This window comes from Camarhynchus parvulus, chromosome 11 (assembly GCF_901933205.1).
Source record: "Camarhynchus parvulus chromosome 11, STF_HiC, whole genome shotgun sequence".
NCBI classification, from domain to species: domain Eukaryota; kingdom Metazoa; phylum Chordata; class Aves; order Passeriformes; family Thraupidae; genus Camarhynchus; species Camarhynchus parvulus.
The window spans coordinates 1,229,823-1,255,512 of NC_044581.1; the positions used below are offsets into that span (position 1 = coordinate 1,229,823).

Consider the following 25,690-nt stretch of genomic DNA (forward strand, 5'->3'; position numbering starts at 1 on the left):
TTCCAGCCTGTTAAACTCCTTTCCGACATGGAGTGTTTGATGCCGCTGATTCCAACCAGTTTAGTAGGTCAGCAGCCCAAGGAGGAAATTCCTGTGTTGCTCCTGCAGGTTGTGGAGCTCGTGGTGGGATCACGTGGAGCCCATTGGTGAATTCATGTGCTTTGTTGTTGCTTGTCTTTAAGTCCTGAGTGCTGTATGCCCCAGCCCAGGTGTGGGGTGCGTGAAACAGGGCAGTGCTCCCTGGAGGTGGCCAGGCTCTGCTGGGCAGCTTTCAGTCAGGAGGTGTCTGGTGGAGCTGCCCAGTCTGTGGGATTCTCTGGAGAGGTGGATGAGCTTCAGTGTGCAGTGCTTGGGAACCACAGCTCTGACATTCCCATCTCCCTCACCTTGGCTAGGGGGCAAAATCAGTTTGGGACAAGATGTGGTTGGGTTGTTTTCTGTGCCCTTATTCACCCCATAGGTAAAGGACCAAGCCAAGAGCACAAAACTCTGCCAAAGGCTGGCACTTCTGTCCTGCTCCTGTGGCCTCTGGGGCTGAGCCCTCCGTGGGCACCAGCAGCATCTGCCCTCAGGTGCAGGGGGAGCTCAGCGTGGCTGTGTGCTCCTGAGCCTGGTTGTGCCAGGGTTCCACTCTGCTTTGTGAGAAGGTTCAGGCCTCAGATCACAGGGAGAGCTGGCTGTGCTCAGCTCTCAAGGCTGTGGTTCCCTTTTGCTTGCTGTGATCCTGCTGGGACTATGTGTGCTGTGTGCCAGGTGTGCCACCTCGGCCTGGCGCAGACCTGGGGGACCAGCAGTGAATAGTACTGCTCCCATTGTTCCATTCCTACCTGGATCCTCATGATCCTGCTCCAGGACTTGGCTCCATGCATCCCCTGATGTGTTATTTTGGTGTGGCTGCAGCCTGGCTTTGGGCTGCTTTTGGGGTAGAGGTTCCTGTCACTCCCAGCTTATTTTCCCCCCGCCAGGGTTGCAAAGCCTGGCTTTGATCCCTCCCCTCTCCAAATTCTGCTACCAAGTGCCTCGTGTTCACCCCGGGCTCCTCAGCCTGGGGGAGGCAGGCGGATCCAGCAGGCAGCTGGGAGACAGACCTTGCTTTTTAGGGAAGACAAGGAGGCGGCAGAGAATCTGTTGGGTTTTTTTCCCTCAGTTTGCCACATGTATGTGTTGTCTGTGCTTTGCCTTTTGGGAGATGCTGGGGCTCCTGGGTGAGCTGTGATGGGGCTGTGCTGGGGACATCAGCAGGGCCACACATCCCACCACAGCACGTGTCTGGTCAGGTGCTCCAGGTATTCCTAGAATTACAGAGTCATGGAGTGGTTTGGTTTGGAAAGGACATTAAAGCTCATGTTGTCCCACCCTGTGCCATGGGCAGGGACACCTTCCACTAGATCAGGTTGATCCAAGCCCTGTCCAACTTGGCCTTGAACACTTCCAGGGACGGAGGATCCACAGCCTCTCTGGGTATTCTCAGGTTTTGGCCAGTTGAAGCAACAGCTCTATAACGAATTGTTTTACCAGAGGCCTTGTGTCACTTCACTGGGCTCAAAATCAGGAGAGGCTCTCAGGTTTTTGTTTTTGGGGACTCGTGTCCTTAGAGAAAAATCTGTTAAAGCAGATCTGTTCTTACAGCTCCCCATGGCATCTTCAACAAGAGCTCTGTAGTTAAAATGGAGTTTCCCCCATACAAGAACATACCCTTTTTGGTAAATGCACTCCTGTGTCTTTATATACAATGGAGCTCCTTCAAAAGCTGTGTGATCTGGGAGATGGAAAGCTGCAGGTTTGTGGAGAACTCACCTTGCTTTGATTATTTGCAAACCAGCCAGCAGGGTTGTGCTATGCCCAAACCTCCCTGCCAGACCCTGGCCCAGGATGGCCCCTTCCCCTGGGCTGTGACGTGTGGCCAGCCAGGGTCCTGGCACGGGGCTGAGCCCGGCCTGAGCCTCCTGGCACGGGGCTGAGCCCGGCCTGAGCCTCCTGGCATGGGGCTGAGCCCGGCCTGAGCCTCCTGGCACGGGGCTGAGCCCGGCCTGAGCCTCCTGGCACGGGGCTGAGCCCGGCCTGAGCCTCCTGGCACCACCACAGCCAAGTCACCGTGTGCTGGACCAGGAATGGGAAAAGTGGACAGGAGGTTTGGCTTCTGGAACACGAAGAGCAGAAGTGGGGAAAGTAACGGGCTCGGTGCTTCCCCCCATACACCTGGCAGCAGAGGGTGTGTGCTTGCCTGGAGGAGCTCAGGATTTGTGTTTGCTGTGCTGGCTGTGGCACGCAGAGCCCCATGGAAGCACAGCAAGCTGTGTCACACAGCTCGGTCAGTAGTGATGGGCTGTCGTCAGCAGCACAGCTCCAGCTGGAGCTCAGCTTCCAGCTCGAGCTGCAACAATCAGGAAATCCACTGCTGGTATCAGTGTGGCAGGGCTCAGGGAGCCACCATGGCTTTTGGAGTGGTACAGAAAGTGTGGTGATGGTTCTGCAGCTGAGGACAAGGGGAGCCAGCTCTGAGTGAGCCCAGAAATGAGCACAGAAGCCCTTCCATGCCCCCACTGTGCCTCCCTGCCCTTCCCTCCTGGCTGCCTGGAGCTGTGGATGCAGCTGGAGCCCGGTGCTGGCCCAGCCCTGGTGCTGTGCTGAGCTGCTCCGTGCTGTGCTTGGGAGAAGGGCTTCCCTGCCGAGTGCTGCCCTGGCACTGGGCTGGAATTTCTCATGGCCCAGGCTTTTCCTCATCTCCCCAGGTGCCTTCCGTGCTTACAGAATTCCAGTTTAATGGGAGCTGTGAATCAGTCTTTTCATAGAATCATGCAACAGTTTGGGTGGGAAGGGACCTTAAAGCTCCTCTCATCCCACCCTCTGCCATGGTCAGGGACATCTTCTACTAGGCCAGGTTGCTCCAAGCCCATTTCCACCTGACCTTCTGTCCATGTCTATTCAGTTGTTGCCCTGTCATTTAAAAGCTGCCAGTAACGTGGCAAACAAATCCCAGTGCTGCTGCGAAGTGTTTTGTACGTGGATCAAATGTGAGTCTGGAATCTGGAAGCCCCTGGCCTCAGGGAGAAAGAAGAAATAGGAAAACAAAACTCCTGGGTTTGCAGGCCCCAAATAACAGGAAATCACTGAATTTCTGTGCTGGGTTTTCCCCAAAGCCTGATGCCTTCAGGGCCCCTGTGTGAGATTTGTTCTGTCTGGACCTTGTTCCTGAATCCACCAAAAATATTTCTGAGGTTCCCACACTGGGAGGAAGCACGAGGATGCTGAGATGGAAAAAAGGGTCTTGGGAAGAATTGTGCAAGAATGGGAGAATGAGGAATGTTTTGCTGCCATTACCATGGATTTTCCTGCTCACAGCTGGGAGAAGATGTTACTTGCCTGTTGCGACATCACGGACTGAAACCAGATATAAACACATTCATCCCAAAACTTTTGTCCAAATCCCCCAAGGCTCAAGCAGGGATTTCACTGGGGGGGTAGCTGGTGTTGCAGAGCTCTCAGTTGAGGGTCTCTTGACTTGAAGTGCCCTGTTGGGTCATGGCACCTTTTGCAAAATATTTCTGGTTTCTCTCTTATGTAATGACTGTGCTTGTTTGTGTTCTCCTCTCGGGTTTAAGAGCTTAAGTCACGTGGTTTATTTGTAGTTAAGGCTGTTTCTTGTCCTAGATGTGAACACACTGGTACCAAAAACTGGGCAGGACAGGAGTGAGTCTCAGTGGGGTTTTACTAGGGGATGTGTGTCCATTAAATGTGTGTGTGTCCATGTGCACACGTATGTACAGAGATGGACACTGGGAATATGGAGTAGTTATGGAATTCAGGCAGCCCAGGCTCCCAGGGCCAGGTCTCTGTTCAGCTCTGTTATCTCAGAGCCATTTCTGAGTGCCCAGGGGTGAACCAGGCACAGGGTTGTTGGTGATGAGGCGCAGGATGGTGATGCCTGTGCTCATTCAGACACCCACAAATGAGCCCAAACACACCCTGGGTCCTGCTCCCTTCCCCAGCCCTCCTGTTGTGCAGCTGAGCAGCAGATGGGACTCGCTGGAGCCACCAGCAGCTTTCCACAGGAGCAGTGCTGGTCCTGCAGCCTCCCCTTGGGAAGGGCCCTGGTGGCAGCAGTGGGAGGATGGACCATGCACAGGTTGGGAGCACAGGGGATGCTCAGCCTGGCCAAGGAGGGAGCAGAGCGAGCCAGGAGCCCCTGCCAGCCCAGTGCCACCGTGGTGTGGGTGACACAGGGCACTGCCAGGGCACCGACAGCCACTGCTGCTGCATCTGCCACCCTTCGGGCCCTGACGGTCAGGAATTGTCTGTGCTCATTTGTTTCTCTGTCTTGAAAATCGTGTCTGGCTCGTTTCTGGGGCTTGGCTGATGCTGCCAAACCCCTTGAGCTGCATTTGGAAGCCGCAGCCATGACTCCATGACTGGCACAGGGGGCAGAGCCCAGCTCCCCAGACTGTCCTGGGAATGGAGCTGGTTCTGCAGATCTGTGGTGCTGAAATTCTGCCAGGATAAAGTAGCCCTGGGGGGATCCCTGTCTTTTCCAGCTGATTGGACTTTCAAGATCCAACTCACATCCTGGTGAGCTGCAGGTGAAGCTCCTTAGACTTCTCAGCTCAGCAGCATTGCATTTCTCCCTTGTTCCCTTTATGCTGGGTAGTTCAGGCTGTGTTTTTCCTCCCATGTGCAGCAGCACTGGGAATGGCCGTGGGGAGTTGGTCACTGTTTTAAGGAGGTTGATGTGCAGAAACTCTGGTAGTGACTGTGTTGTAGACGTGGTTACAGCTCTTCCCTGGCTGAAGCCTGATGGGTGTCCAGCAGAAGCTGAGGAGATGGGAGAAGCGCAGAGTCCTCTCTCTCCATCAGGTTTTGATCTGGGCTGGTGATCCAGAGCCATCCCAGAGAGGACAACAGTGTCATAATCAGCTTTCCCACCCTGGCTAGCAGTGGTGCAGCTGCCTTCCTGTAGCGCTCTGGCTGCTCCAGAGGTTTCCACATCACAGCTAATCCTGCTCCCAGACCACAGCCCCGAGCACTGACTCAAAGTACAGTTTTGTAACTTGGCCAGGACCCAGATCATCGGCAGCATCCCGAAATGGAGCAATACCAGAGGCAGCTGTGGACGGATAATTGAGGGAAGGGTTTGTGGGAAAAATTGCTCCCGGAGAAACCACACAGGCGAGTGGCTGCTAGTGGGTGCAGGGCTCTGTCAGAGCTCTTCTAGTTTGGATTTTGTGTCTCCTGAGAATGGTCCCAGCTGGAAGATTCTGAATCACAGTGTGGTTGAGCAGAAATTTCCAAATATAATCCTGTTAAATAGCAACACTTGGTGCAGTAGAAATATGTTGAGTTGTCAGAATTGGAGACCACTGCTCTCTTGCTGGGACAGGAGGAGACGCTGGGAGGTCACAGGTGTGGGGTTGTGGCTCGAATTGAGCCCCTTAGCCAGGGTGGGCTCGTGTGGTGGAGCCATACTGGAGAACCATGGGGGAGCTGGGCATTCATGGTGCCCAGCAAGGTCATGAGCATCATCTTCATGGTGATCCTTGGAGACCTGGGTGCACATCCATGTGCAGCCTCAGCTGCTCCACTGTGTTTTTTCTGCAGGTCCTGAGGAACTCTGGGAAAGGGCATCTGTCCCAGAAAAGATTGAAATACTAACAGCTGCTGTAAGTCAGTAATATTATTTAATTCAGTTTAATTTAAGTAACTTAGGCTGCAGGATCATTGTATTTTGTTACAGTGAGGGTGGTGAGGCCCTGGCAAAGGTAGCCCAGAGCAGCTATGGCTGCCCCATCCCTGGAAGTGTCCAAGGCCAGGGTTTGGAGCACCCTGATGTACAGAAGGTGTTCCTGCCCATGGCAGGGGTGGAATGAGATGGGATTTAAGGTCCCTTCTGTCCCAGTCTGGCGTTCCGTGGTTCCAGCTGAGCAAGTTTACTTGGCTGGTGTGTGTTTGAGAGAGAGCAAGCCTTGCCCAAGCCAGTCCTTGCAGGATATCAGGAGGTCAGGATATATGGGGTAAAGAATAAATATTTTTGGAAAGGGGGAAGAAAGGACAGTTACTTGGGACCAGGCAGTGACTGAGAACAGGAAAGGAGAAGCCCAGCAAAGAGGTGAAGAAAGATGTGTCATCACTAAGAACTCCTGATAAGGAGTGACATGATGGAGCTGTGAGACCAGGGTGGGCCCAGCTGTGACACCAGGTGACAGTGCTGCCCCACCGACTGCGCTCTCCATCCTCCGTGGTTTGAGTTCTGGGTCTAGGAATTAGCACCTCACACTGCTCTATCTCAGTACTAACTAATCTTTGTGATTACCCATTGTCAGGTGCTGGGGAAACCACCTGTGTTTGCTGTGCAGGTTTGCAGGGCTCCTGCTGCTCCCGGCCGTGTGTACTCACCGTGGAAAACCATGGACTTTGCTCTTCCAGAGCTGATCTGGAGCACAAAGAACAATTATTCCTTGTTCCCCAAACTGCACTCCTGCTGCTGCTCACAGGCACTTCTAGGGACTAACTGTGGCTCGTGTTGGCCAGACAGGTGCAGGATGGTGCTGGGGCAGGTGGATTACCTGGTGCAGGGGATGCCTTGGTGGAGCAGCCTGAGCGCACAGCAGGGCTGGGCTGAAGCTGGGACAGTGCTGTTTTTGAGAAGCTGGGACTGCCTCACCCCTGCAAGTGTTGGGCAGGGATTGGAGCAACCTGCTCTAGTGGAAGGTGTCCCTGCCCATGGCAGGGGGTGGAATGGGATGAGCTTTGAGGTCGCTTCCAACCCAAACCATTCTGGGATTCAGTGGTTCTGTGTGTTGAAAGACATCAGCTCTTGGTTTTTTGCCTTTGCTTTCCAGAGCTGGGGGACAAGTGTCAAATTGTGGGTGTGAGTTATTAATCTAAGGCAATTTTCAAAGATTTAAGACAGCATCCTTAAAAGGAGACTGAGGTATTAAAATTTTCGTTTTTCACAGGCTTGTTCCTATTCCAACCTTTTCAGACCAAACAAATGTGTTGGATCTGTGCAAATAGTGTCTGGGGCTCTAATTGCATCGGGGGGTTTGCATGGGCAGGAGCCTCCAGCCAGCTCCCTCCTATTCTGGCATTTAAAGAAGGCTCCACAATCTTTTTTACTCCAAGCTGGCGGGGTACAGGCAGGCTGCAGTGCACAGATCGTGGGCATGAGCTCATTTGTTGTGGCTTCAGATTGAATGGCAGGAGTTTGGCTGCTCTGCGGGAGGGCAGGGAAGGAGGGCTGAGTCCAGGAAAGGCTGTCATTCCCCTCGGAGATGCATCTGGAAATGTTCTTTATTCTTCCCTCTGAGGGTGGGGAGGTTGCCCAGAGCAGCTGCCCCATCCCTGGAGGTGTCCAGGGCCAGGTTGGAAGGGGCTCGGAGCAGCCTGGTCCAGTGGAAGGTGTCCCTGCCCATGGCACAGATGAGGATGTTGGGGTGTTGCTCACTGGTTCCATGAAGCAGGAGGGGTAGGGAAGGGGAGTTTAAATGTCCCTAGGGTTGGTTACTCAGGAGCTGCTCTCCTGTCGAGCCCAGAGTTGGTGCTGTCTGGCAGGGCTGGAGTCTGTCTGTGGGCTTTGTCCTTGTTCTTTGTCCCTGTCCCAGTTTGCCTCTTGCCTTCACCGGGAGCCTGTCCTGGCTGATGGGTGCCGCAGCTCCCACGCTGCCTCCCGGCTGCCCACATGTCCTGGGGTTGGAGCCAGCAGTGCTTTCATCCTCCTCCTCTTCCTCCTCCCTCCAAGGGGAGATGACGCCCCCTTCCCTTCCATCCCTTTCGGGATTGTGGTCTTTTGAGGTCCTTCACAGACGTATTTGGTCTCAGTGTGTGGCTTGGACTTGTTATGCCCTGGGCAAAAGAAAAACCATTTTCAGCTGTTTCCTTGGCCCAGTGTGGGGACAGGGGACGATCGTGGGTGGGTGTGCCCGGGGCTGGCTCTGCAGAGCCCTGCCATTCCCAGACTCATTCCTCATGGCTCAAGCCCTGCTCCTGATTGTGTTCCAGAGAGTCCTGTTGCTCCATCCTCTGGGAGGCTGCTCGGGGTGCTGTGGGGGCTCTGTTTCCCCCCCAGGGCAGGGGGGAGCAGGAGGGCCCCAGTCCAGAGCAGGGTGACTGGGCTGGGTGTCTTCCAGCTGTCTCCCAGCTGGCAATACTCCATGGGCTGGGACCACCACAGCCTTCCCTGCTGCATCCAGCCATCCTGGAACAGCAGGAGCTGCCATGCCCAGCCCAGTCCATCCCAGGGCAGGCTCCCCCTCTCTATTCACCGCTTTCCCAGGGGGCTGAGTGGGATCCAGCCTCTCCAGCAGCAGGGTCTGCCGTGGCCAGGCTGGGGGCCTGCTGTGCACCGGGCTGGCCCCTGGCCAGGGGTAAGCAGCTCCTTTGTTTTCCTGGAGAAGTACGAGGGATTATATTCTGTTGAGCTCACTCGGTCTCCCACTTGGTGTTGTGCAGCCACATGTAATCGGCTGCTCCGAGGAGCTGAGTTAATTGTTTGTGAAATAGGAAGGGTGCTGCTTGTCTCCTGTAGGGAGGTGAGCTTGAGAGGGGCATCGTGGAAAGGGGGTGGCTCATCCAGCTCTTAAACGAGGAGGGATTGAAGCCAAATTGTCGTTCTGCAGCCCTAGATTTGCCACTCTGCAAATGCTGTCTCGAGCTGGGGAAGGCTCTTCCAGCCAGGAATCTGTGCCTCCCCTCTGACTCTTATTAAACGTGCTTAAAAATGAAACGAACTTATTAAACGTGCTTAAAAATGAAAGGAAGGCAGCGTCGTTGTCGGTAATTGTTGTGCAAATGTGATACTCCCTGCAAGCTGTGGAACAGGCCAGGGCTGTGTTTACCCGGAGAGGCAGCCGGCTTTCCAAGTGTAATGAGTCAGCTCTGCGAACAGAAGGGGCGCAGAATTAATCTGGCATCCGTCTGGCCTTTTCTCAGTTAAACAGGTTTTGGAAGCTCCACGTGAATAGGTGCCTACCCTGGTACAAGCAGCCACAAAGACTTGGGAGTGGGCACGGTTTTTTTGGGAAGACATTGGCAGTGTGAGGATCCTGGGGTGCTTTGAGCAGTGACGTGGGGCTGGGTTTGGGAGCAGAGCGTGGCTGGTCCCACCATCAGCAGAAGTGAAGCTGCTTGGGTTTAATATCCAATTTATTTAATAGAAATAAATTTCCCTTGCCCAGCACTTCATCTGAATTTCCACCTCTTAGATTTGCAGTGAATATTGAATGGAATATTGTCCTCTCCTCCTGCCTCCTCCCAGGCACACACTCCTGTCTCCTGTATCTGCACCTTAATGAGCCCCTGTAAGAGAAACCGAGGGGAAATAATTCTGACATGTTCCCAGCTGGCTAATGATGCCTGGCAGAGGGAGATTCCTGGGGCTGGGAATGGCTGCAGGGACCCAGTGGATGTGCAGCATGGAGGGGACCCTGTGGGCTCCGCTGGGCTGTCCCTGTGTCGAGCAGGGGGACACGAGGAGGTGTTTTCTCAGTTCCCAAAGTTTAGTTCCTGAATACAGCATATGAAATATGGGATAACAGCCTTCCCACAGCCAGGCAGAGGAGCTGGGCTGGAGAGTCAGCTGCCTTGGGAAGCAAAGTCTCCTGCTGGAAACACCAGCACTGTCTGTGCCTGGTGCTTTGGTCTGGGAATTTGTGCTGCTTCAGGGCTGGGCTGGGGCCTCTGAACCACCTTTAGAAACAAAACCAAAAAAACGAACCCAAAGTGTCCCAAGGCCTCTGAGGCGTAAATGGAACAGAAATTTTGAAGGGATTTCCAGAGAACTTCTAAATACAAGACTCCTCTCTCTCTCCTCTCTGAGAATTCCCATCTCCCTGGACAGTTTCCTGCAGTTGTAGCTCTGCAGAGCTGCTGCTGTAAGATGTAAATGGTGCAATTTAGAGCTGGCAGGTGACAATTACGTTGGGAAAAGTTCCTGTCTGTGCCACTCCAGGCTCAGGCCAGGAGCCCAGTTGCTGTTGGGGTTGCTGGGGTCACTCCTCACAGATACCCCATTCCGCTGATGCTTTCCAGCCTCTGGTCTGGGGAGAGGAGATATTCTTGTTCACCTGAGAGGGCTTTGGCTGCAGCTGGTGTTCTGAGCCCTGCTCCAGCTGCATTTCACATGGCAGTTGTCTTCCCAGCCCTGTAACCAGGCAACCCAGGAGGAGCAGGAGCTTTGTCCTCTCCAGGTTGGCTTTCCCAGGCCAAGGTGCAGGGCAGGGTGAGGAGCTGTGACAAACCAGCCCTGGAACACCGAGCCCTCCGTGCTCCCTGCTCCTGCCTCACGATGGCAACACGTTCAGAAAGTGTATTTTTAATGGAGGTTTTGTAATTGGTTTGGTTCTGCAAGTGTGTCTGGGAATTCAGTGTGGCAAACTGGGGTGCAGGGCTGTCCCAGCCTGGGCTGTATCCCCATGCTCAGGACACACTGCAGCAGGCTCTATGTGGGCTTGGGGTGATGCTGTGCATGGAGAGCAGCAGGGCTGTTGCTCTTTGGTGGGATTTGATCCCTTCTAGGCTATTCCTTGCATATGAAACAAGCTGTGTCTGATCCACTTTGGAGTTGGCCTCTTCTCCCAGGAAACAAGTGATAGGGTGAGAGGAACCAGCCTCAGGCTGTGCCAGGGGAGGTTCAGGTTGGATACCAGGAGGAATTTCTTCATGGAAGGGGTTGTCAGGCATTGGAAGGGTCTGCCTGGGGAGAGGGCAGAGTTCTCGTGCCTGAGGGTGTCATCCAAGGAAGGCCTGGACATGGCACTGAGTGCTCTGGGCTGGTGACAGGGCTGGGATTGGGCACAGGTTGGACTCAGTGCTCTGGGAGGTCTTTTCCAGGCTCAGGGATTCTGTGTGATTCCACGTGTGATTCCTTGCAGCACCTTGTTACTCTCAGGGAAGGTGGCAGGAGCCTGCTGCAGCTATTTCCACATGTGAGGGTGCTCTGCCATCCTGGTGTTGCTGTGCAGGGGTTGGGAGGGGGTTTATCCTTGTTCTTCCCCCCACAATGGAGAGACCCTTTGAGATGTCTGACCTCCCTTTTCCTCTCTCCTGCAGACGGTTGATGATGAGGCGATGGCAGCATAAATGAAGATCAAGTAAGGAAGGCAGAACGATGCCCAAGGGTGGGTGTTCTAAAACACCACAGTCAGAAGATTTCTCTCTCAGCAACGACATGGTGGAGAAACAAACGGGGAAAAAGGTAAGGTGTCTGGGCCTCCTGCCCTCCTTTGGGGTGCTGCTCTTTGAGCCTGGAGTTGTGAAGCCATGGGATTGTTTGAGATGGCAGGAGGTTGCCCTGGGCTCTTACCTGGGCATTTACATTGGTGTGCTGGTGCTCTGCCAGCTGATGGGGTTGGGTTTGTTTCCCATCCCTGTGGCTGCAATCCTTCCCAGGAATTGCTGTGCTCACCTGAGCCCGCGTCAGCTGAGCAGCAGGGGCTGCTTTGGAAGATTCTCTTTTGCAAGTTCTGTGTGTTTTTAGGGTTTTCTGCACTCAGCTGTGGAGATCTAAGTGATGTGGTGATGGTGCAAGTGTGTGCTGGGTGAGGGAGGAGCTTCTCCTCCTCTGGGTGGAAATCCAGGTCCTTGTCAGCACGGCTGCTCTGGCTTCCCCAGCAGCACTGCTGGACCAGGCTCAGCCTGCGAGTTGCTCTGCTGAAATTGCTGCTTCTGAGAGTTGATCTGAGGTGTTGTCTGGTTTTTGGCGTGGCTTAGGTGAAACTACTGAGATGAAATCTGAGTTTAAGGATAAATACCTTCACACTTCTCCTCTTCATCTCATTTTGCTCCAGGCATGAGCCCAGTCTGCTCTCATTCAGCTTTTTCCCCCCTTCTCAGTATCAGTCATTTCCAGTCAATAGCTGTGCAGAAAACTCTGCAAATGTAACCTTTAAATAAACATGAAAACCTACCTCTACTGAATTCTGCTAAGGAGCAAATCTCATCCACTTCCCTTTCATCTCCTTGCTCCAGTTTCTCAGCATTCCCCTGGGACTTTCTGCCAGGCCCGGGAGCTGAAGCTGAGCATGGTGAGCCCCAGCTCCGTCACTTCCCCTGCAGTCCCACCCCAGTGATGGCAGTAACTCCTTCTGCGACTGAGCTCATATTGCTGACAAAATGAGAAAAATACAAAATAACCAGCAGGAAAATCCAGCGGGGTTTGGTTATGGAGCACCTTGGGGTGGCATCTGCCCCATCTCTCTGTGTCACTGCAGGTGCAGGTGGGTGCAGGAGTGCTGTGGGGCTGCTAGGAGGGGCAGATCTGGGCTCAGGGGTGTTGGAGGGGGAGCAGCTGCCCAGCAGCACTGGGGAGATGCCAGCCTTTGCCCTGGCAGAGGAGGCAGTGCCCAGCAGTGCAGGATATGTAAATACAGGCTCGCTCTGCGCCGGGTAAGAGGCTTAATGCTGGCGCAGGTGCTTGGGGAGGGAGAGGATCAGTTGGAATATGAATCAGCTCCCATTTTATTCCATGCACTCCCGGCAGCTCAAAGGCTGTGTGTTATTTACAGAGCAGGTTTGTCGAGCGGCGCGGGGCACGCCGGGAAGCGGAGTTATCTCCTGCTGGCTAAATAACTAGGACACAATTCCTGCCTCCCTTCCGAGTGCCGCTGAGAGGGGACAGGGCAGGGCTTCTGCTCCTTCAGTTCTGGCTTTTTCACAGGCTCTTGTCTTCCAGGGGCTGAGCTGAGCTCAGCCCGAGTGGCTTTTGCCCTGTTTCTGGTTAATTCTGAAGCTGAGCTGGAGCAGTGACTCAGGGGAAAAGCACTTCGACCTCCTCCCTGCAGACGCTGTTGTACCTGCCTGTCAGCAAGCGCTGCCTTGCATTTATCTTGCCTTTGTCAACACGTTCAAAGGCCCGAGCTGGGACTTGGCACAGCTTCCCTGCCAGGCTGGAGAGGGAGGGCAGAGCCCGGGTCAGGCACAGGGACCCGCCGTGGGCACGGGGACAGCGTGGCAAAGTGATGCCAACCAAGCGTTCTCCTCTTAATGGGACCTTAGGATCAGTGGTTGATTGAGCATTAAACAGGCTTTACATGCCTGGGCTCTGCAGCTCTGGCAGTTGGAGGGGCATCCTGGTGCTGCACTGGGCTGAGTACCACAGGGGACAAGGGGGCTGGCCTTGAGCTGAAAAAGAGGAGGTTTAGATGGGATATTGGCAAGGAATTCTTCCCTGTGAGGGTGCTGAGGCCTTGGCACAGGGTGCCCAGAGAAGCTGTGACTGCCTCTGGATCCCTGAAATTGTCCAAGGCCAGGCTGGATGGGGCTTGGAGCACCCTGGGATAGTGGAAGGTGTCCATGCCGTGGCAGGGGGTGGATCCAGGTGAGTTTAGAGGTCCCTTCCCACCCAGACCATTCAGGATTCTGTGATCACCAGCTTATTCTGTGATTACCAGCTTTTGCACCTGAGTTCTGTGCTCCATCACGTAGCAGGCTCCCAGGGGAGCTGCCCTGCTCCAAGGGCTCCTGCTTGGGGGAGAGGCTGTGAGCTGCTGTGAGCAGCAGCAGAGCTCCTTATAGGAGGGCACTCCTGGCTCTCTGCTCCCTGCCCCTCCACGGGAGGAACTTAGGAACTAGTGGGATGCAGCCCTGGGAGGGAGGTGGATTAAAGAGCAGCATGTCTGAGGGGTTGGGTGCTCCGTGCTGTTGGGTGAGGAGCTGTTGGATGAGGAGCTGTTTCTCCCAGGGTTACTGGAGCCCTTATAAGGCTGCACAAGCCTGCCCGGGGCGGGTGCTGGCAGCCCCTGGGCTCCTCCTGCTCCCTTCAGCCTGGAGGCTTTTGTAAAAATCTGCATGCCATATATGAATAATTCTCCTTTCTGGTCTAGATCCACAGATCCCCGTAGCAGGAGGAGATTACTCATGGCTGAGGCAGAGCAGAGCACCACAGCAAGGGTTATATCAGTTGTCAGAAGCATTTCCTGAAGGGCCCGGCCTGGCTGCGTGGTTACACCGTGTGCTCAGCACAGCCTTTGCCTCTTTATGGGGAAATGCTCCCTCTTGCGCAGTCAAAAGTGCATTTTTGCTGCAGTGAGCACCAAGCAGAACAGCACTTACCCTGGTTTTTGCTTGTAGGAGCTGGCAGAGGTTAAAAAAAAAATGGAGGTTTTTCTCCTTCCCCTTCTCCCCTTTTCAGAAAAGGGAACGTGGTCCTTACTTTTTGGTTCTTCATGAATCTTCATGTAGCTGTTGTGCTGTCAGGGCTTTCCAGACTGGATGAGTGAGTGCTGGGCTCTGTGTCCAGCACAGAGTCACCCTCTGGGGTGTGAAACCCGCAGGGGTGTCTGGGTGACTGCAGAGATGACACTTCAGTGAAGTTAATCAGCCCGTGCTCATCACTGGGACATATTTCTTACAAACTTTGGTGCCTGAGGCTCACAGGAATGGAGCTTCAGCTCCAGTCACCTCCATGCTCCACATGTTTTATTGCAACATTGATAACAACACAAATTCAAACTTTCTGGCATTTTGTGTGTGCTTGTGCTGGGCTCTGGATTTGGGAAGGCTTCGAGGGGTCCGGATTTAGGGAATTGTTTGGTTTTCACCACATCCAGTTGCTTTCTGGGTAAAACTGAGTCCATTCCTTTTTGTGGTACAGGGTGGGAACCTTCTGCCCCCTCTCCCTCCCTGCTGGCAGAGCCAGGACAGACCCACTGGTGCAGGGAAAGTCCCTCTGTGGCAGCATTTGCTTTTTGCAGTGTGGGTTGTTTGCCCACAGCAGGAGTCTGACGTGGGGCATGGCCTGGGGCACCGGCCTTGGAGCCCTCCTGGGCCCCTCCTCCCAGGCTGCCCGGGCTGGTTTTGTTCATTGCTGCCTAATTTTTACTGACATCACAACCTGAAATGCTTGGAGCTCATTTTGGAGAACAAAGGGCTTTGGGGATTTCCATGGCTGGCAGTGCAAGTCTCTGCATAAGCACTGGGCTGCGAGTCAGGCTCTGTCTGAGCAGGGTGACGGGGCTGGAAATACAGATTTCTTTGCATGGCTTTGTAAATCATAAATCATGGGCTGGTTTGGGTTGGAAAGGACCTTAAAGCTCATCTTTGAGGTTACTCAGAGCCCCATCTAAATGGCTCTGTGTTGCAGAAGTCTGCATCAAAAACCCCCGCAGGATTGTTCTTGCTCGGAGGACTGGCCTCTGGCCAGTTTGTGTGTCACAAGTGCCCTGAGCAGATTGGTGTCAGGGTCTGTGGTGCTGATGGGAGAAGCCCTTCCATCCCCACCCTGCAGCATCTCACTCTGGGTGGCTGATGGGGCCAGTTCCTGGTGGGTTTGTGCTCCGACCGCAGCAGCTGAGAGCAGCTTGTGGTGCATCTTTTCACTTTTGCAAGAGGAGCTCAAGGTGGGTTCTTACTCATACAGTAACTCTCCTGCAAGTGTAATGTGGCAGGAGGGGATTTTTTCTGCACTCACAGCTGCTGGCTGCCCTTTGCCAAAGCAGCTTTTATTAACACCTGCAAAGGGGAGCTGGCTGCTGCTGCTGAGCTCTCGACTGTTCCCCTCCCCAAACTCCTGTCCCAGCCTTGGAGAGCCCCAGCTCTCACACAGGGCTGTTCATGCAGGTTTCTCTGCAGTGTTGAGGCCAGGCTGGATGGGGCTCTGAGAGCCTGATCTAGTGGAAGGTGTCCCTGCCCATGGCAAAAAGGGTTGGGATGAGATAAGCTTTGAGGTCTCTTCCAAGCCAAACCATTCCAGGATTTTGTGATTCTAGTTTGGATTTGTTCCATTTGTGAAACCGGATTCCTATGAGTCTGAGCTTACTTTAAACATGAGAAGGCCTAAAAATGAAACCAGGTTTTACTCGAGTAAAGGACAACATTCTTCATTACCGAATTGGAAATAATTAGGGAAGTAAAGCTTAAAATAAGAAAACGAAAACCTTCAGGAATTGGACTCTCCAGCTGCATTGATGTTCCACCCAGTGCTGCAGGCATCCCCAGCAGGTCTCTGCTTTCCAGGGGGAAGCAAAGTCTGGATCTTCCTTGCTCCAATTAGTAGGAAAGGTTATCGTGGTGCTGCTGTGGGAATGAATCTTCAAAGCGGTGCCGGCGCTGCCGTGGCTGCCTGGTGCAGGATTGTGCTGAGCTGGCTGCAGCAGCAGCTCCCAGCCTTGGGCTGGATGCAAAGGGAGCTCTGCCCGAGCTTGCCCAGCACCAGGATTCACATGGGCACTGCCAGGGCCACGCTGGGCTCACCTCTGCTCTCAGGAGGGTTTGTTCCTGGGTCCTCTGCTCTGTCTCTCCTCCCACAGGGAGATTTTGGCAACGTGGCTTTAAACTGACAGGGGGCAGGATTAGATGGGATATTGGGAAGAAATCCTTCCCTGAGAGGGTGGGCAGGCCCTGGCACAGGGGCCCAGAGCAGCTGTGACTGCTCCTGGATCCCTGGAAGTGTCCAAGACCAGGTTGGACAGAGCTTGGACCACCCTGGGCTAGTGGAAGGTGTCCCTGCCCAGGACAGGGCTTGGAACACGATGAACTTTGAGGTCCCTTCCAACCCAAACAATTCCATGATTCAAACTTTTAGAATGAGCTGTATTTTTACCTGTCCTACCCTTTTTCTCACTCCTGAGTGAGTGCACGGAGATCCCAGGCAGCATTAATCCAGCAGAAAACCTACCTGTGTGTCTAAGAGCATCATTGAGATGCTTCTTGAACTCTGACAGCCTTGGTGCCCTGACTGCTTCACCCTGGAGGAACCTCACAGACTCCTGTCTGAAGTGTTCAGAGATGCCTTTTATTCAGGTAGATATAAGGAAAAGTTCAGACTGTGAATGGCCACTCTGGAAAAAAGTGCATTATTTATTTGGTGGCTTTTTTTTTCAGGCAATATACACATTTTATTTTATTCCTTTGATAAAATATTTCATAGAATTGTAGAACTAGGACAGACTAGGGTACCTGCTCACAACATGACATTCCTGGCAGGTGATGGAACCCTCTGCCCTCACTGCCACCTCAGAGCGGTAGAAGTGACATCATTTTTTTAGTTTGAACTATTTTTGTTCACCTCAGAAAGCATAAAAAGCAAAAGCTTTTCAATCTGGAGGGTTGAGAGGAAATGCTGGAGTGTTTATTTTGGCTGTGGGGGCTCTGTGCCGTCGCTGCAGGGCCGGTGCTCTCCAGCAGGGCTGCCCTTGCTGGGGCTCCGAGCGTGCCTTGGCTGCCTCCCACTGCACAGCCCCGTCAGGCAGGTTTGTTTCTCTTGCTTTACCAAAAAAGGGATTCCCCAGCCCATTTCCTTCATCCTCGCTCCGGGGCTGCAAACACATCCCCTGGGGCAGCTCAGGGGCTCCTCTCTCCTCTGTGGGTGAGCTCTGGGCTCCAGACAGACACGGAAAGGGGAAGGAGCGACGCACACGGTGACAGTGACACCGCAGTCCTGTGACTGCTGCCGCTGGGCCACCTGCCAGGAGCTGCCAGGGCCAGGCAGAGGGACTGTGCCTCTCTAAACAAGGGAATACTCCTAGGTTGGCTCCTCTGAGCTTCCGGCCAGCTCTGGCATGATTTCGTGTGCCGAGGTTCTTGTGTTTAATCTTAGTCTGCCTCTCAAGCGCAGAGTCTGGGTTTTGCTGGGTTGTTGAAATCAGATCTGTGACAAAGCTGCTTGTGCTGCCCTCGTTGTTCAGGCAGGGGCACAGTGGTCAGTCCAGAACTGCTCAGTTAAAATAATCCTGTTCCTCACATACAAAAAACACAGGGCATGACCTGGGGCTGTGCATTCCTGGCACACTGGGCTCCTGGAGTTTGAGCTGGGACCCAGCTCTCCCTGGTCAGGTGAAAAATCTCACCTGTCTCAGTTTCTGTACCTTTTGGTTGGGATGTTCATTCAAAATCTCTCCCTGCTTTGGAGCAGTTCACAGCATTTCTACTTCACATTAAAATCCAAACCAGCCCAAACAAGCAGGACTGATACAAAGCAGGAATGAGTCTTTCTTGTGGTGTGGTTGCATTTGGAAATCCTCAGATTCCCCCATCCCCGTCTGCCTTCCCTCCGTGCCCACAGCTGTGTGCATCCTCAGCCTCACACACAGTGTTGGCTTCATTTTTCACAAGAATTGGTTGGAATTTGGCGCCACACAGCAGCCTTGATTGGCCTGGCTCTTCTCTGGTGCTGGTAGAGCTTTGTGTCTTGGTGGAGGCTGCCTTGGCAAACCCACAGCAGAAAGGGAAGGGATGTTCTATGAGACCTGTGCAGGATTTGGGGAATCGGGTGAGCACAGTGTGGAGAAGGCTCTTGTTGACCTGAGTCTCTTTTCGTTGCAGGATAAAGATAAAGTTTCTCTAACCAAGACTCCAAAGTTGGACCGGAGCGATGGCGGCAAAGAGGTGAAAGAGCGAGCGACCAAACGCAAGCTGCCTTTCACTGTCGGAACAAATGGAGATCAAAAAGACTCGGATACAGGTACAGAAATGCCACATCCCACCCTCAAACCCTGGCTGCTGGGGCTGCTGGGGAGCACACAGGGTCCAGAGTGCAGCCAATCCATAGGGAAGTGTTGTACCAAATTCCCTGTGTTTTTTAGTTGAAGGAAGAGGCACATGGACAAGGGGCTGGAGAACTGTTCTGCTCCACGTGTGCACATCTGTTCTTAGTGATGTTTGTAGGTGGACAAAGCCATGGCTGTGTGAGGAGACCCCCCCCTTCCTTCAGCTCTTGTCTGTTCTTGTTTCTGATTACCCCAGTTCAGGAACTGTGGCTGGGACAAGCCATGGAGCAGGGCCTGCTTGTGAGAACTTGGAAAACAAGGGAGTAAAGCTGAGTAGTCTTCAAAAGAAAATCAGCAAGTAGAATCTGGTCAAGCAGGTCAGTCTCGTAGCAGAAGAGTGGCTGCTGCATGAGGCTCCTGGATGGGCTGTTGGATTTGTTAGCAGTTGGGAAGAGCTGTCACAAAGCTTTGGCATGGAGAAAATGGTATTGTTTGGTTGTAATGGGCTGAGCTGTGGGTTTCTGGGCAGAGGTTTGTGTGGGTCCTTACTGTACATCCCTAAGAAATGTGCATTTGGAAATAGTTGTGATAAAGCTCAGTGGTTGTGTAAAGAGATAAAAGGGGCTAAAAGTTGGGAACGTGCTTGAAAATGGCCCAAGGGCTGTGTTTGGTGGTGCTGTGGGGTGACCCTGGCAGATGGCCTGATGTGGGATGTGTCTCCTCTGCTTCAGGAGTCAGGAGGGCAGATCTGGGAGGGCCAGGAGTGCCACTGCAGCAGTGAGGCTGTTCCAGGGGCAGGACACATGGTGGTGACATGTCCTGAGGGTGGCCCACTGTCTCCACGGGTTTGTGTTCCTGAACTCCCTGTCTGGGGAGAGAGTTTCCCAACGTTCATTAATTCTCTTAAATATGTTGGCCATTTGCAAGGTTTTGGGTTGCTGTGGTGTCTCCCTGGGGGTGTGACTGAGGCCAGGCAGAGCTGATGAAGCAGAGCTGGAGCTGCTCTTTGTCAAGGGTGTTTGTGCCCCATTCAATACTGGGTTGAGAGTTGAAGCCCAGAGTCGCTGCAGGGCTGTCTGACCCTTGTGACAGCTGGAATGTCACGACAGGGATCTGCTTTTCCCAGGGCTCCAGGCTCTCTCTGGCTGCAGAGGTGTTGGAAATGTTTGCACTGGCAGCAGCAAGAAGGAAACCAAGCGCAGAGGAGAGCAGAGAGAGCTGTTGGGAGAGGCTGTGGCTGCTGGGTGGGAGCAGCAGCCCATGAGACCCCCTGCTCAGAGGCTCCCCTGGTACCCCTGTGCTTTTGCAGCTGTGTGACTCTTATCTCAGACACGTCCTCTCCTTCCTCTGCAGAGCTCTTCCCCTTCCTCTGCAGAGCTCATCCTTCCTGGGGAAGTGGGTGAGCTGAGGAGTAGCAGCAGCCCAGCTCCCAGAGGAGACCCAGAGGGGTTCATGGCACCCATTTAAAGACAAACTGGGCTCTCACAACCTCTGGGAAGGTGTATGGGAGGTGCAGGCAACCTGTTTGGTGGGGACTGGGGAGGAAGTGACTCAGCCACTGGGTTGGAGATCCCAGCAGGAATCAGTGTGCACAGTCAGACTGGTGCTTAGCAGGAGCCTGTTTCTCTTCCCTGTCATCGTTCACTCCAGCAGGAATCAGATGCTGGAGATGGGAAAAGACTTAGTGGAGATAGGAGGAGACTTCCTGGCACCTTGCTTTGCTCTTGCACCACCCTATTGCAACTGTGGGGTGTTTCAAGCCTGTGTGGTCCTTGGCCTGGCTCGAGGTAGAGGCAGGTACAGACGTGTTTGTGGTGCTCAGAAGCTGCACATTCTGGGGTGGAGGGGTGCCCCAGGTCTGTGCTGGTGCCATCAGTGACACCTGGCTGAGGACACAGGTGTGACACGCAGGACAGGCTTTTGTCTGGAACAGAGGCTGCTGTGCACCCACCCTGTGTTCCTGCAGGAGGGGGAGGCTGCTGCTGCTTGTTGTGCTGCTCAGCTCTGCTCCCAGCCCTCAGAGAAGTGGGATTGCACCATCGCTGCTGGCTGACCCCGGCTGGTTTATGTAACGTGGTCCTGCTTCCCAGGCTGTGTCCACGGGCTGCTGTGTGTGCGTGAGGGGGTGTGCCAGGATGTTCCACAGCCATGTGGAATTCAGCTGTAAGGACGTGGGAGCTGGGAGCTAGCAGAGCTCTCTCCTTGCCTCTAGTGGGGTATTTTTCTCCTCTTCAAGTGTTTAAACAATAGCATGGATCCTCATCCTGATGTGTTGCAGTGACTCATTTTCCTTAGCACGGTGTGTGTTGCTTTTTTCCCGGATGGCTCTGGCTCAGCCTTGACGTAGGTGCTCCATAGCTGGGGTGAGAAACATCAGAGGTGGGTTTGTCTCCCGTGGAAGGGCAGCACAACCTGCCCGGGTCAGGTGTGGGGCAGCAGCTGCTGCTGCAGGATGGCTGTGGGGTACATGGGATATTGGGAAGGAATTCCTCCCTGGGAGGGTGGGCAGGCCCTGGCACAGGTGCCCAGAGCAGCTGTGGCTGCCCCTGGATCCCTGGATGTGTCCAAGGCCAGGTTGGACAGGGCTTGGAGCACCCTGGGATAGTGAAAGGTGCCCTCCCATGGCAGGGGGTGGGACAAGATGAGCTTTGAGGTCCCTTCCCCCCCAGACCATTCCAGGATTCTGTGGGCTCCCAGAGGCACTACTGGCCAGCACTGTGCTGAGCTCATGGTTTGGGTACAGTTGGTTCAGAGCTAAATCTTTTAAAATAATCTTCCTCAAAATGGTTTCTAGAGCAACAGTTCTGGCTCTCGGGTTCCTTAGAGTTAACTAAATAAACTGTCTTTAGGAAAAAAAAAACGGCATCGAGCCGTGAGAAACTAGACTGTGCATGCTACAGCTCCAGCGCTGTGGGAGCAGCATCTCTGTGCCTCAGACTTCTCCTCCTTCCTTCTCCTTCCCTCGTGTGGCATCTCCCCACACGCACAGGCGCTGCCCAGAGCCTACGTGCAGCCTGGCAGCCGCCGAGCGAGCACAGCCAGCTCTGCTCCCCCCCAGCAGCGTGCCAGGCTGCCTGCAGCTCCCCGCGCCAGGAGGGGCTTCAGACCCTGCAGCACCGGCTGATGGTGGCATTAACAAACACACGGAGAGGAGCAGCAGGGAGAAGGGAACGCTCCTGCTGGGCAGGCACCTGGCAGCAGAGGTGGGCACGGGCGCTGGCGCAGCGGTGCCGCGGCGCTGAGCCACGGCTGAGTCACGGCTGACTCAACGGCACCAGACTGCCGGCGTGGGGCCGGGCACTCCCCACCTGCCTCGGGATCTGCACCAACAGGTCCCTGCTGCGCGGTGGGACAGGGAACGCTGCTGCAGAGCAGCTGGGAGGTGCACGGAGAGCAGGATTCCCTGTGCCCGCTGCTCCTGAGGATAGTTTCCTTAGCTGGATGTCACACTGTCACTTGAGTCCCTTGGCTTGAGGTGCAGCTGTGGTTTCCAGGCCTGTAGTCATCAGCAGGGAGAGTTGGGGCTCAATACAAATCTCAGAGCATGCTGAGATAATTTTGACCTCTGACAGCTCTCCCTGGGAGCTGGGAAGGGCTGAGCAAAGCTGGGTCAAAGCTGGTGGTCCCCAGTAATGCTGGTGGCCCTGCTCTCCTTGGGGTCCCACTGCCTCCCTGGGTGCCCAGCTCCCTCCCTGTGTGTTCCAGTCCCTCCTTCTTTGTCCAGTTCTCTCCCCATGTGTCCATCTCCTCCCCTGAGTGCTCTTGGAGGAGTAAGGGAGGGAGAAACCCCACCAGCTCTCCAAGCTGGTCTGTGCATATCAACCTTCCTGGGCTCCGAGGGCTCTCCTGGTGCCCAGGGCTGATTCCAGGGGCTTGTGGCCGGCCAGGAAGGTGCTGTGGTGGACAAGGGCCAGCGTGAATATGGTTGGCAGGAGCTGGCCTTGGAGCTTCAAACTCCTTCTCTCTAATCCCCCGAGGTTGTTACGTGACACTAATTAGTAGGTTAGAAAATGCTTGATGAATCAGCTGACCCAAACCATCCTCTCCCGGAGCCGGCTGCTGCCTGCCTAATGCTGGAGTGTTTGGAGTGACACGGCATGGGAACGGGCTCGTTAGTCCCAGCTCGGCGAGGCTGGCGAGGGAACCCGTGAGAAGCAAATTGCTGGCTTATTAAAAAGGGCATCTGCACCCCACAGTGGTGTTTGTGCCGTTCCCTGGCCTGGCTGCGCTCCGGTGTGTGCAGCTGGGGGCTCGCAGGGGCTGTGCTGCAGCAGGGCTTTCTTTGCTTGTGTCATTTCAGTCCTTTTACTAAAATAGTAAGAAACTGTTCTCACCTAGCAACCAGGGAGAGAGTGAATGTCAGAGCTTCTCCCTTCCTAGCTGGGCTCCATAATGCCGGTACAGTGTGCAGAGCCTGGCACACAGCAGCCTTCAGATCACCCTGAGAAACTCCCCGTGTGCAGCAGCCATCTGGGAAGGGCTGCGCAGAAAACCAGGTCGTTTTATGACGGGAGCTGCCATAAATCTCCCTCCTCCCCCCTCATCACCTCCTTAACATGCAGAGGGAGAGGTTGCAGTGTGCTGTGTCTCTGTGAACCAAAAATCTATCAATGATGGCTTTTTCCATAATACAAGAGCTTTTATCAGCACTGTCTGCAGAGTGTCCTGGCCCCAGCTCTGGGAGGGGAGGGTTGGCCAGAGCCTTCCTCCCCCGTCCTCCCTCCTCCAGCTCTTTCTGTTTCGTGGGAAATGAACGGTCTGGACTTGAAAATTGATTTTGCTCTGAATAACTCACTTTTAACATGGAGATTGTTGTTTGTGATGAAGCCTCTGGGTTCCTCTCACAGCATGTTGGGAGCCAGTGGCCACTCTGTGAAGAAGCTGCTTTTACACATCAGGGCACAGCTGTGGGGTCTGGCCCACAAGTGTAGGGAGAGCACCTGGATTTGGACCACAGGCTGTCTCACAGCATTAAACCCCTCTAGTCAAATCGTATTTTAAAATACTGCAGCCGGTGGGGTTGGGCCCTGCAGATCCTCAACCCCAGGGAGCTCAGCTGAGCACTGGGGATGGTGGGCTCAGCTGCACACTGACATGGTTATAAAGGGGCTTGTTCCTCCTGCTGGCACCTTTTCTCTGCTCCTGACTCACAGCCAAGGTCTCCACCATCCTTTCCAGCAGTGTGGGACGAAGCTCTGGCTCTGGTCCTCCATCCTTCAGGTGGGAACGAGCTCCCCACTCTATGGGTGCAGCTCAGGGCGCCTTCTCTCAGGGCAGACCTTGCTTTTCGTCTTGTTTTCCTTTGTGGCACTAGGTTGATAAACCAAATCAGCTCCTGGCTGTGCCCCTGGTCCATTGTGTGCAGCATGCCCATGATCTCCTGGTGCCAGTGTCCCCCCAGCCCAAGCCGTGTTCCTCTGCGTTCCAGGGGTCTCCTGCTCACCCTCCTCACTGAGCTCTTCACCACCACGTGCTCTGGCCTGTCCTGCTGCCCTCTCTTGTTTGTCCATCGGTGCCATGGTGCTGCTTCCCATTCCATGCTGCTTCTGCCACCTCCAGCCTTCCCTCAGCCTGCTTGTCCTTCAGTTCTGGAGCAGCCCAGAGCCTTGGTGTGTGGTGGGACCGTGCTGCTGTCAGCCTTTTCCCTCCTGAGCCAGGGGCCCACATCGCAGGTGCCCTGTGAGCCTGGGAGTGCATCCTCAGGGACCTGCTCTGCCCTGCTCTGGGCCGACATGCTGCAGAGCGTTTGCTGCCCTCCAAGTTGTGCAGCAGGAATGAGTCACTGTTACGCAGGCCGGCAGGGCTGGGGGGAGCGCAGCCCGCCTGCTCTCCCGGGGGTGCAGTGCAGTCTCTGTTGCTGTCTGTGCCGCTCTAATTTATTCCTATTGATCTCTGGTGGTGCTGGCTGGGCTCAGCAGCGCCTGCAGAGCCCCTCTCGCCGCTGGGGCGGCACTCGGCGTGGCCGAGACGCTCGGCACGAGCTGCTGCTGCTTTGGAGCTGGTATTTTTCCTCAGGGTTCCACCTCCCGTGCGTGTGTTGTCATGCCGAGCAGCGGGAGCAGATGCTTTCTGCATTACAGGGTGTGCTGCCTGCGTAGGGAGTGAGGGGCTGTGTGGCTCCGGCGTCCCCACAACCTGCCAGAGTCACACCGTGTGTGGAGAAACCTCTGAGAGGTTTTCCATCACCGCCCTGCTCTCCTCCTGCCCCTCTCCATTTCAGCTGGGGCTGGGTTCTGCCCGTGTCTGCCCACAGAGCCAGCCCAGCAGCTCTGAATCCCTCTGTCTCCTCTGGGATCCCTCTGGAGCTGCCGAGGCACTTCCAGCAGCCCTGGATTTGTGCTCCCCATTGCAGCACTGCCCAGAGTCTCGTGTGGGCACGAGAACCACCCTCTGGGTGATGCTCAAACCCTTTGTCCTGGGAGTCTGCTCCTGCTCAGCCTTGGCAGCCTCTCGGGCTCGGTGTGGTGGAAGGCAGGAGCAGCTCCCAGCTCAGCTCCTGCTTTCCCCTTTAAGCTGCACACGCGGTTCCTGCTGGCGTCAGCGCGAGGGAAGAGCCGAGCAGGATCCCCGAATTAAACCAGGGCTGATGCTCGGGAGGTTTGCAGAAGGGCTGAAGCAAGCAGCAAACAAGCTGCTTTAAAAATAGCTGCATGGAGGTGTGGCTCATCCTGGGCTCACGGAGCATCCATGGGCTGCCATGGTCTTCTCCCACTGGGATCTGTGTGCACGGTCCAGCCAGCGCCGCTGCCAGCACTGAGGGCTGCCTGCCTGCACACCCCCCATGTCACTGGGGTTTGTGCTTGCTGAAGGGGTTTTAGTGCAAATAAGCTTTTTTCTGTCAGCCGAGGTGGGTAGCACTGGGAGAGTTTCTCTCCAGTCGCTCTGTGTTGCTGCAAGATGTTCCAGAGGCGCAGTTATTCGGAGGCGCAGGAGCAGCCTGCAGGAGCCGGCAAGCTGAGATCTCTGTGCAGGGGCACCTTTAAATCTGCTGCAAATCTGATTCTGAGTAAAATCCTCTGGGCTGAAATAACACACGTGCAGCTCGGTGAGCCTGGGATCAGCCAGGCAGGGCTCTCACCCTGCCGAGACTCAGGATGGGAGGTGGATGGTGGGAGCAGCTCTGTCTCCATCCTCTGCTTACATTTCAGACCCAATTAAGGATCTTGCTTTTGTGGTCCCTCCACATTGTCTGAGGAGTGTGCCAGGCAGGGAGCTGGGGGCTGCCACGCTGCCCATGCCATGGAGCCATAGAATCACAGAATCATGGCATGGTTTGG

General features: G+C 54.7%; 1 protein-coding gene across 1 annotated transcript in view; it reads left to right on the forward strand.

The window, feature by feature from the left end:
• Positions 1-25,690, forward strand: part of ANKRD11 (ankyrin repeat domain 11) — a 128,185-nt gene that overhangs the window by 84,727 nt on the left and 17,768 nt on the right. The window contains exons 3-4 of the mRNA XM_030956197.1: positions 11,041-11,185; positions 18,250-18,388. Of these exons, the coding sequence (XP_030812057.1) occupies positions 11,099-11,185; positions 18,250-18,388 (226 nt within the window). The 5' untranslated portion in view covers positions 11,041-11,098. The remainder of the gene's footprint in view (positions 1-11,040; positions 11,186-18,249; positions 18,389-25,690) is intronic.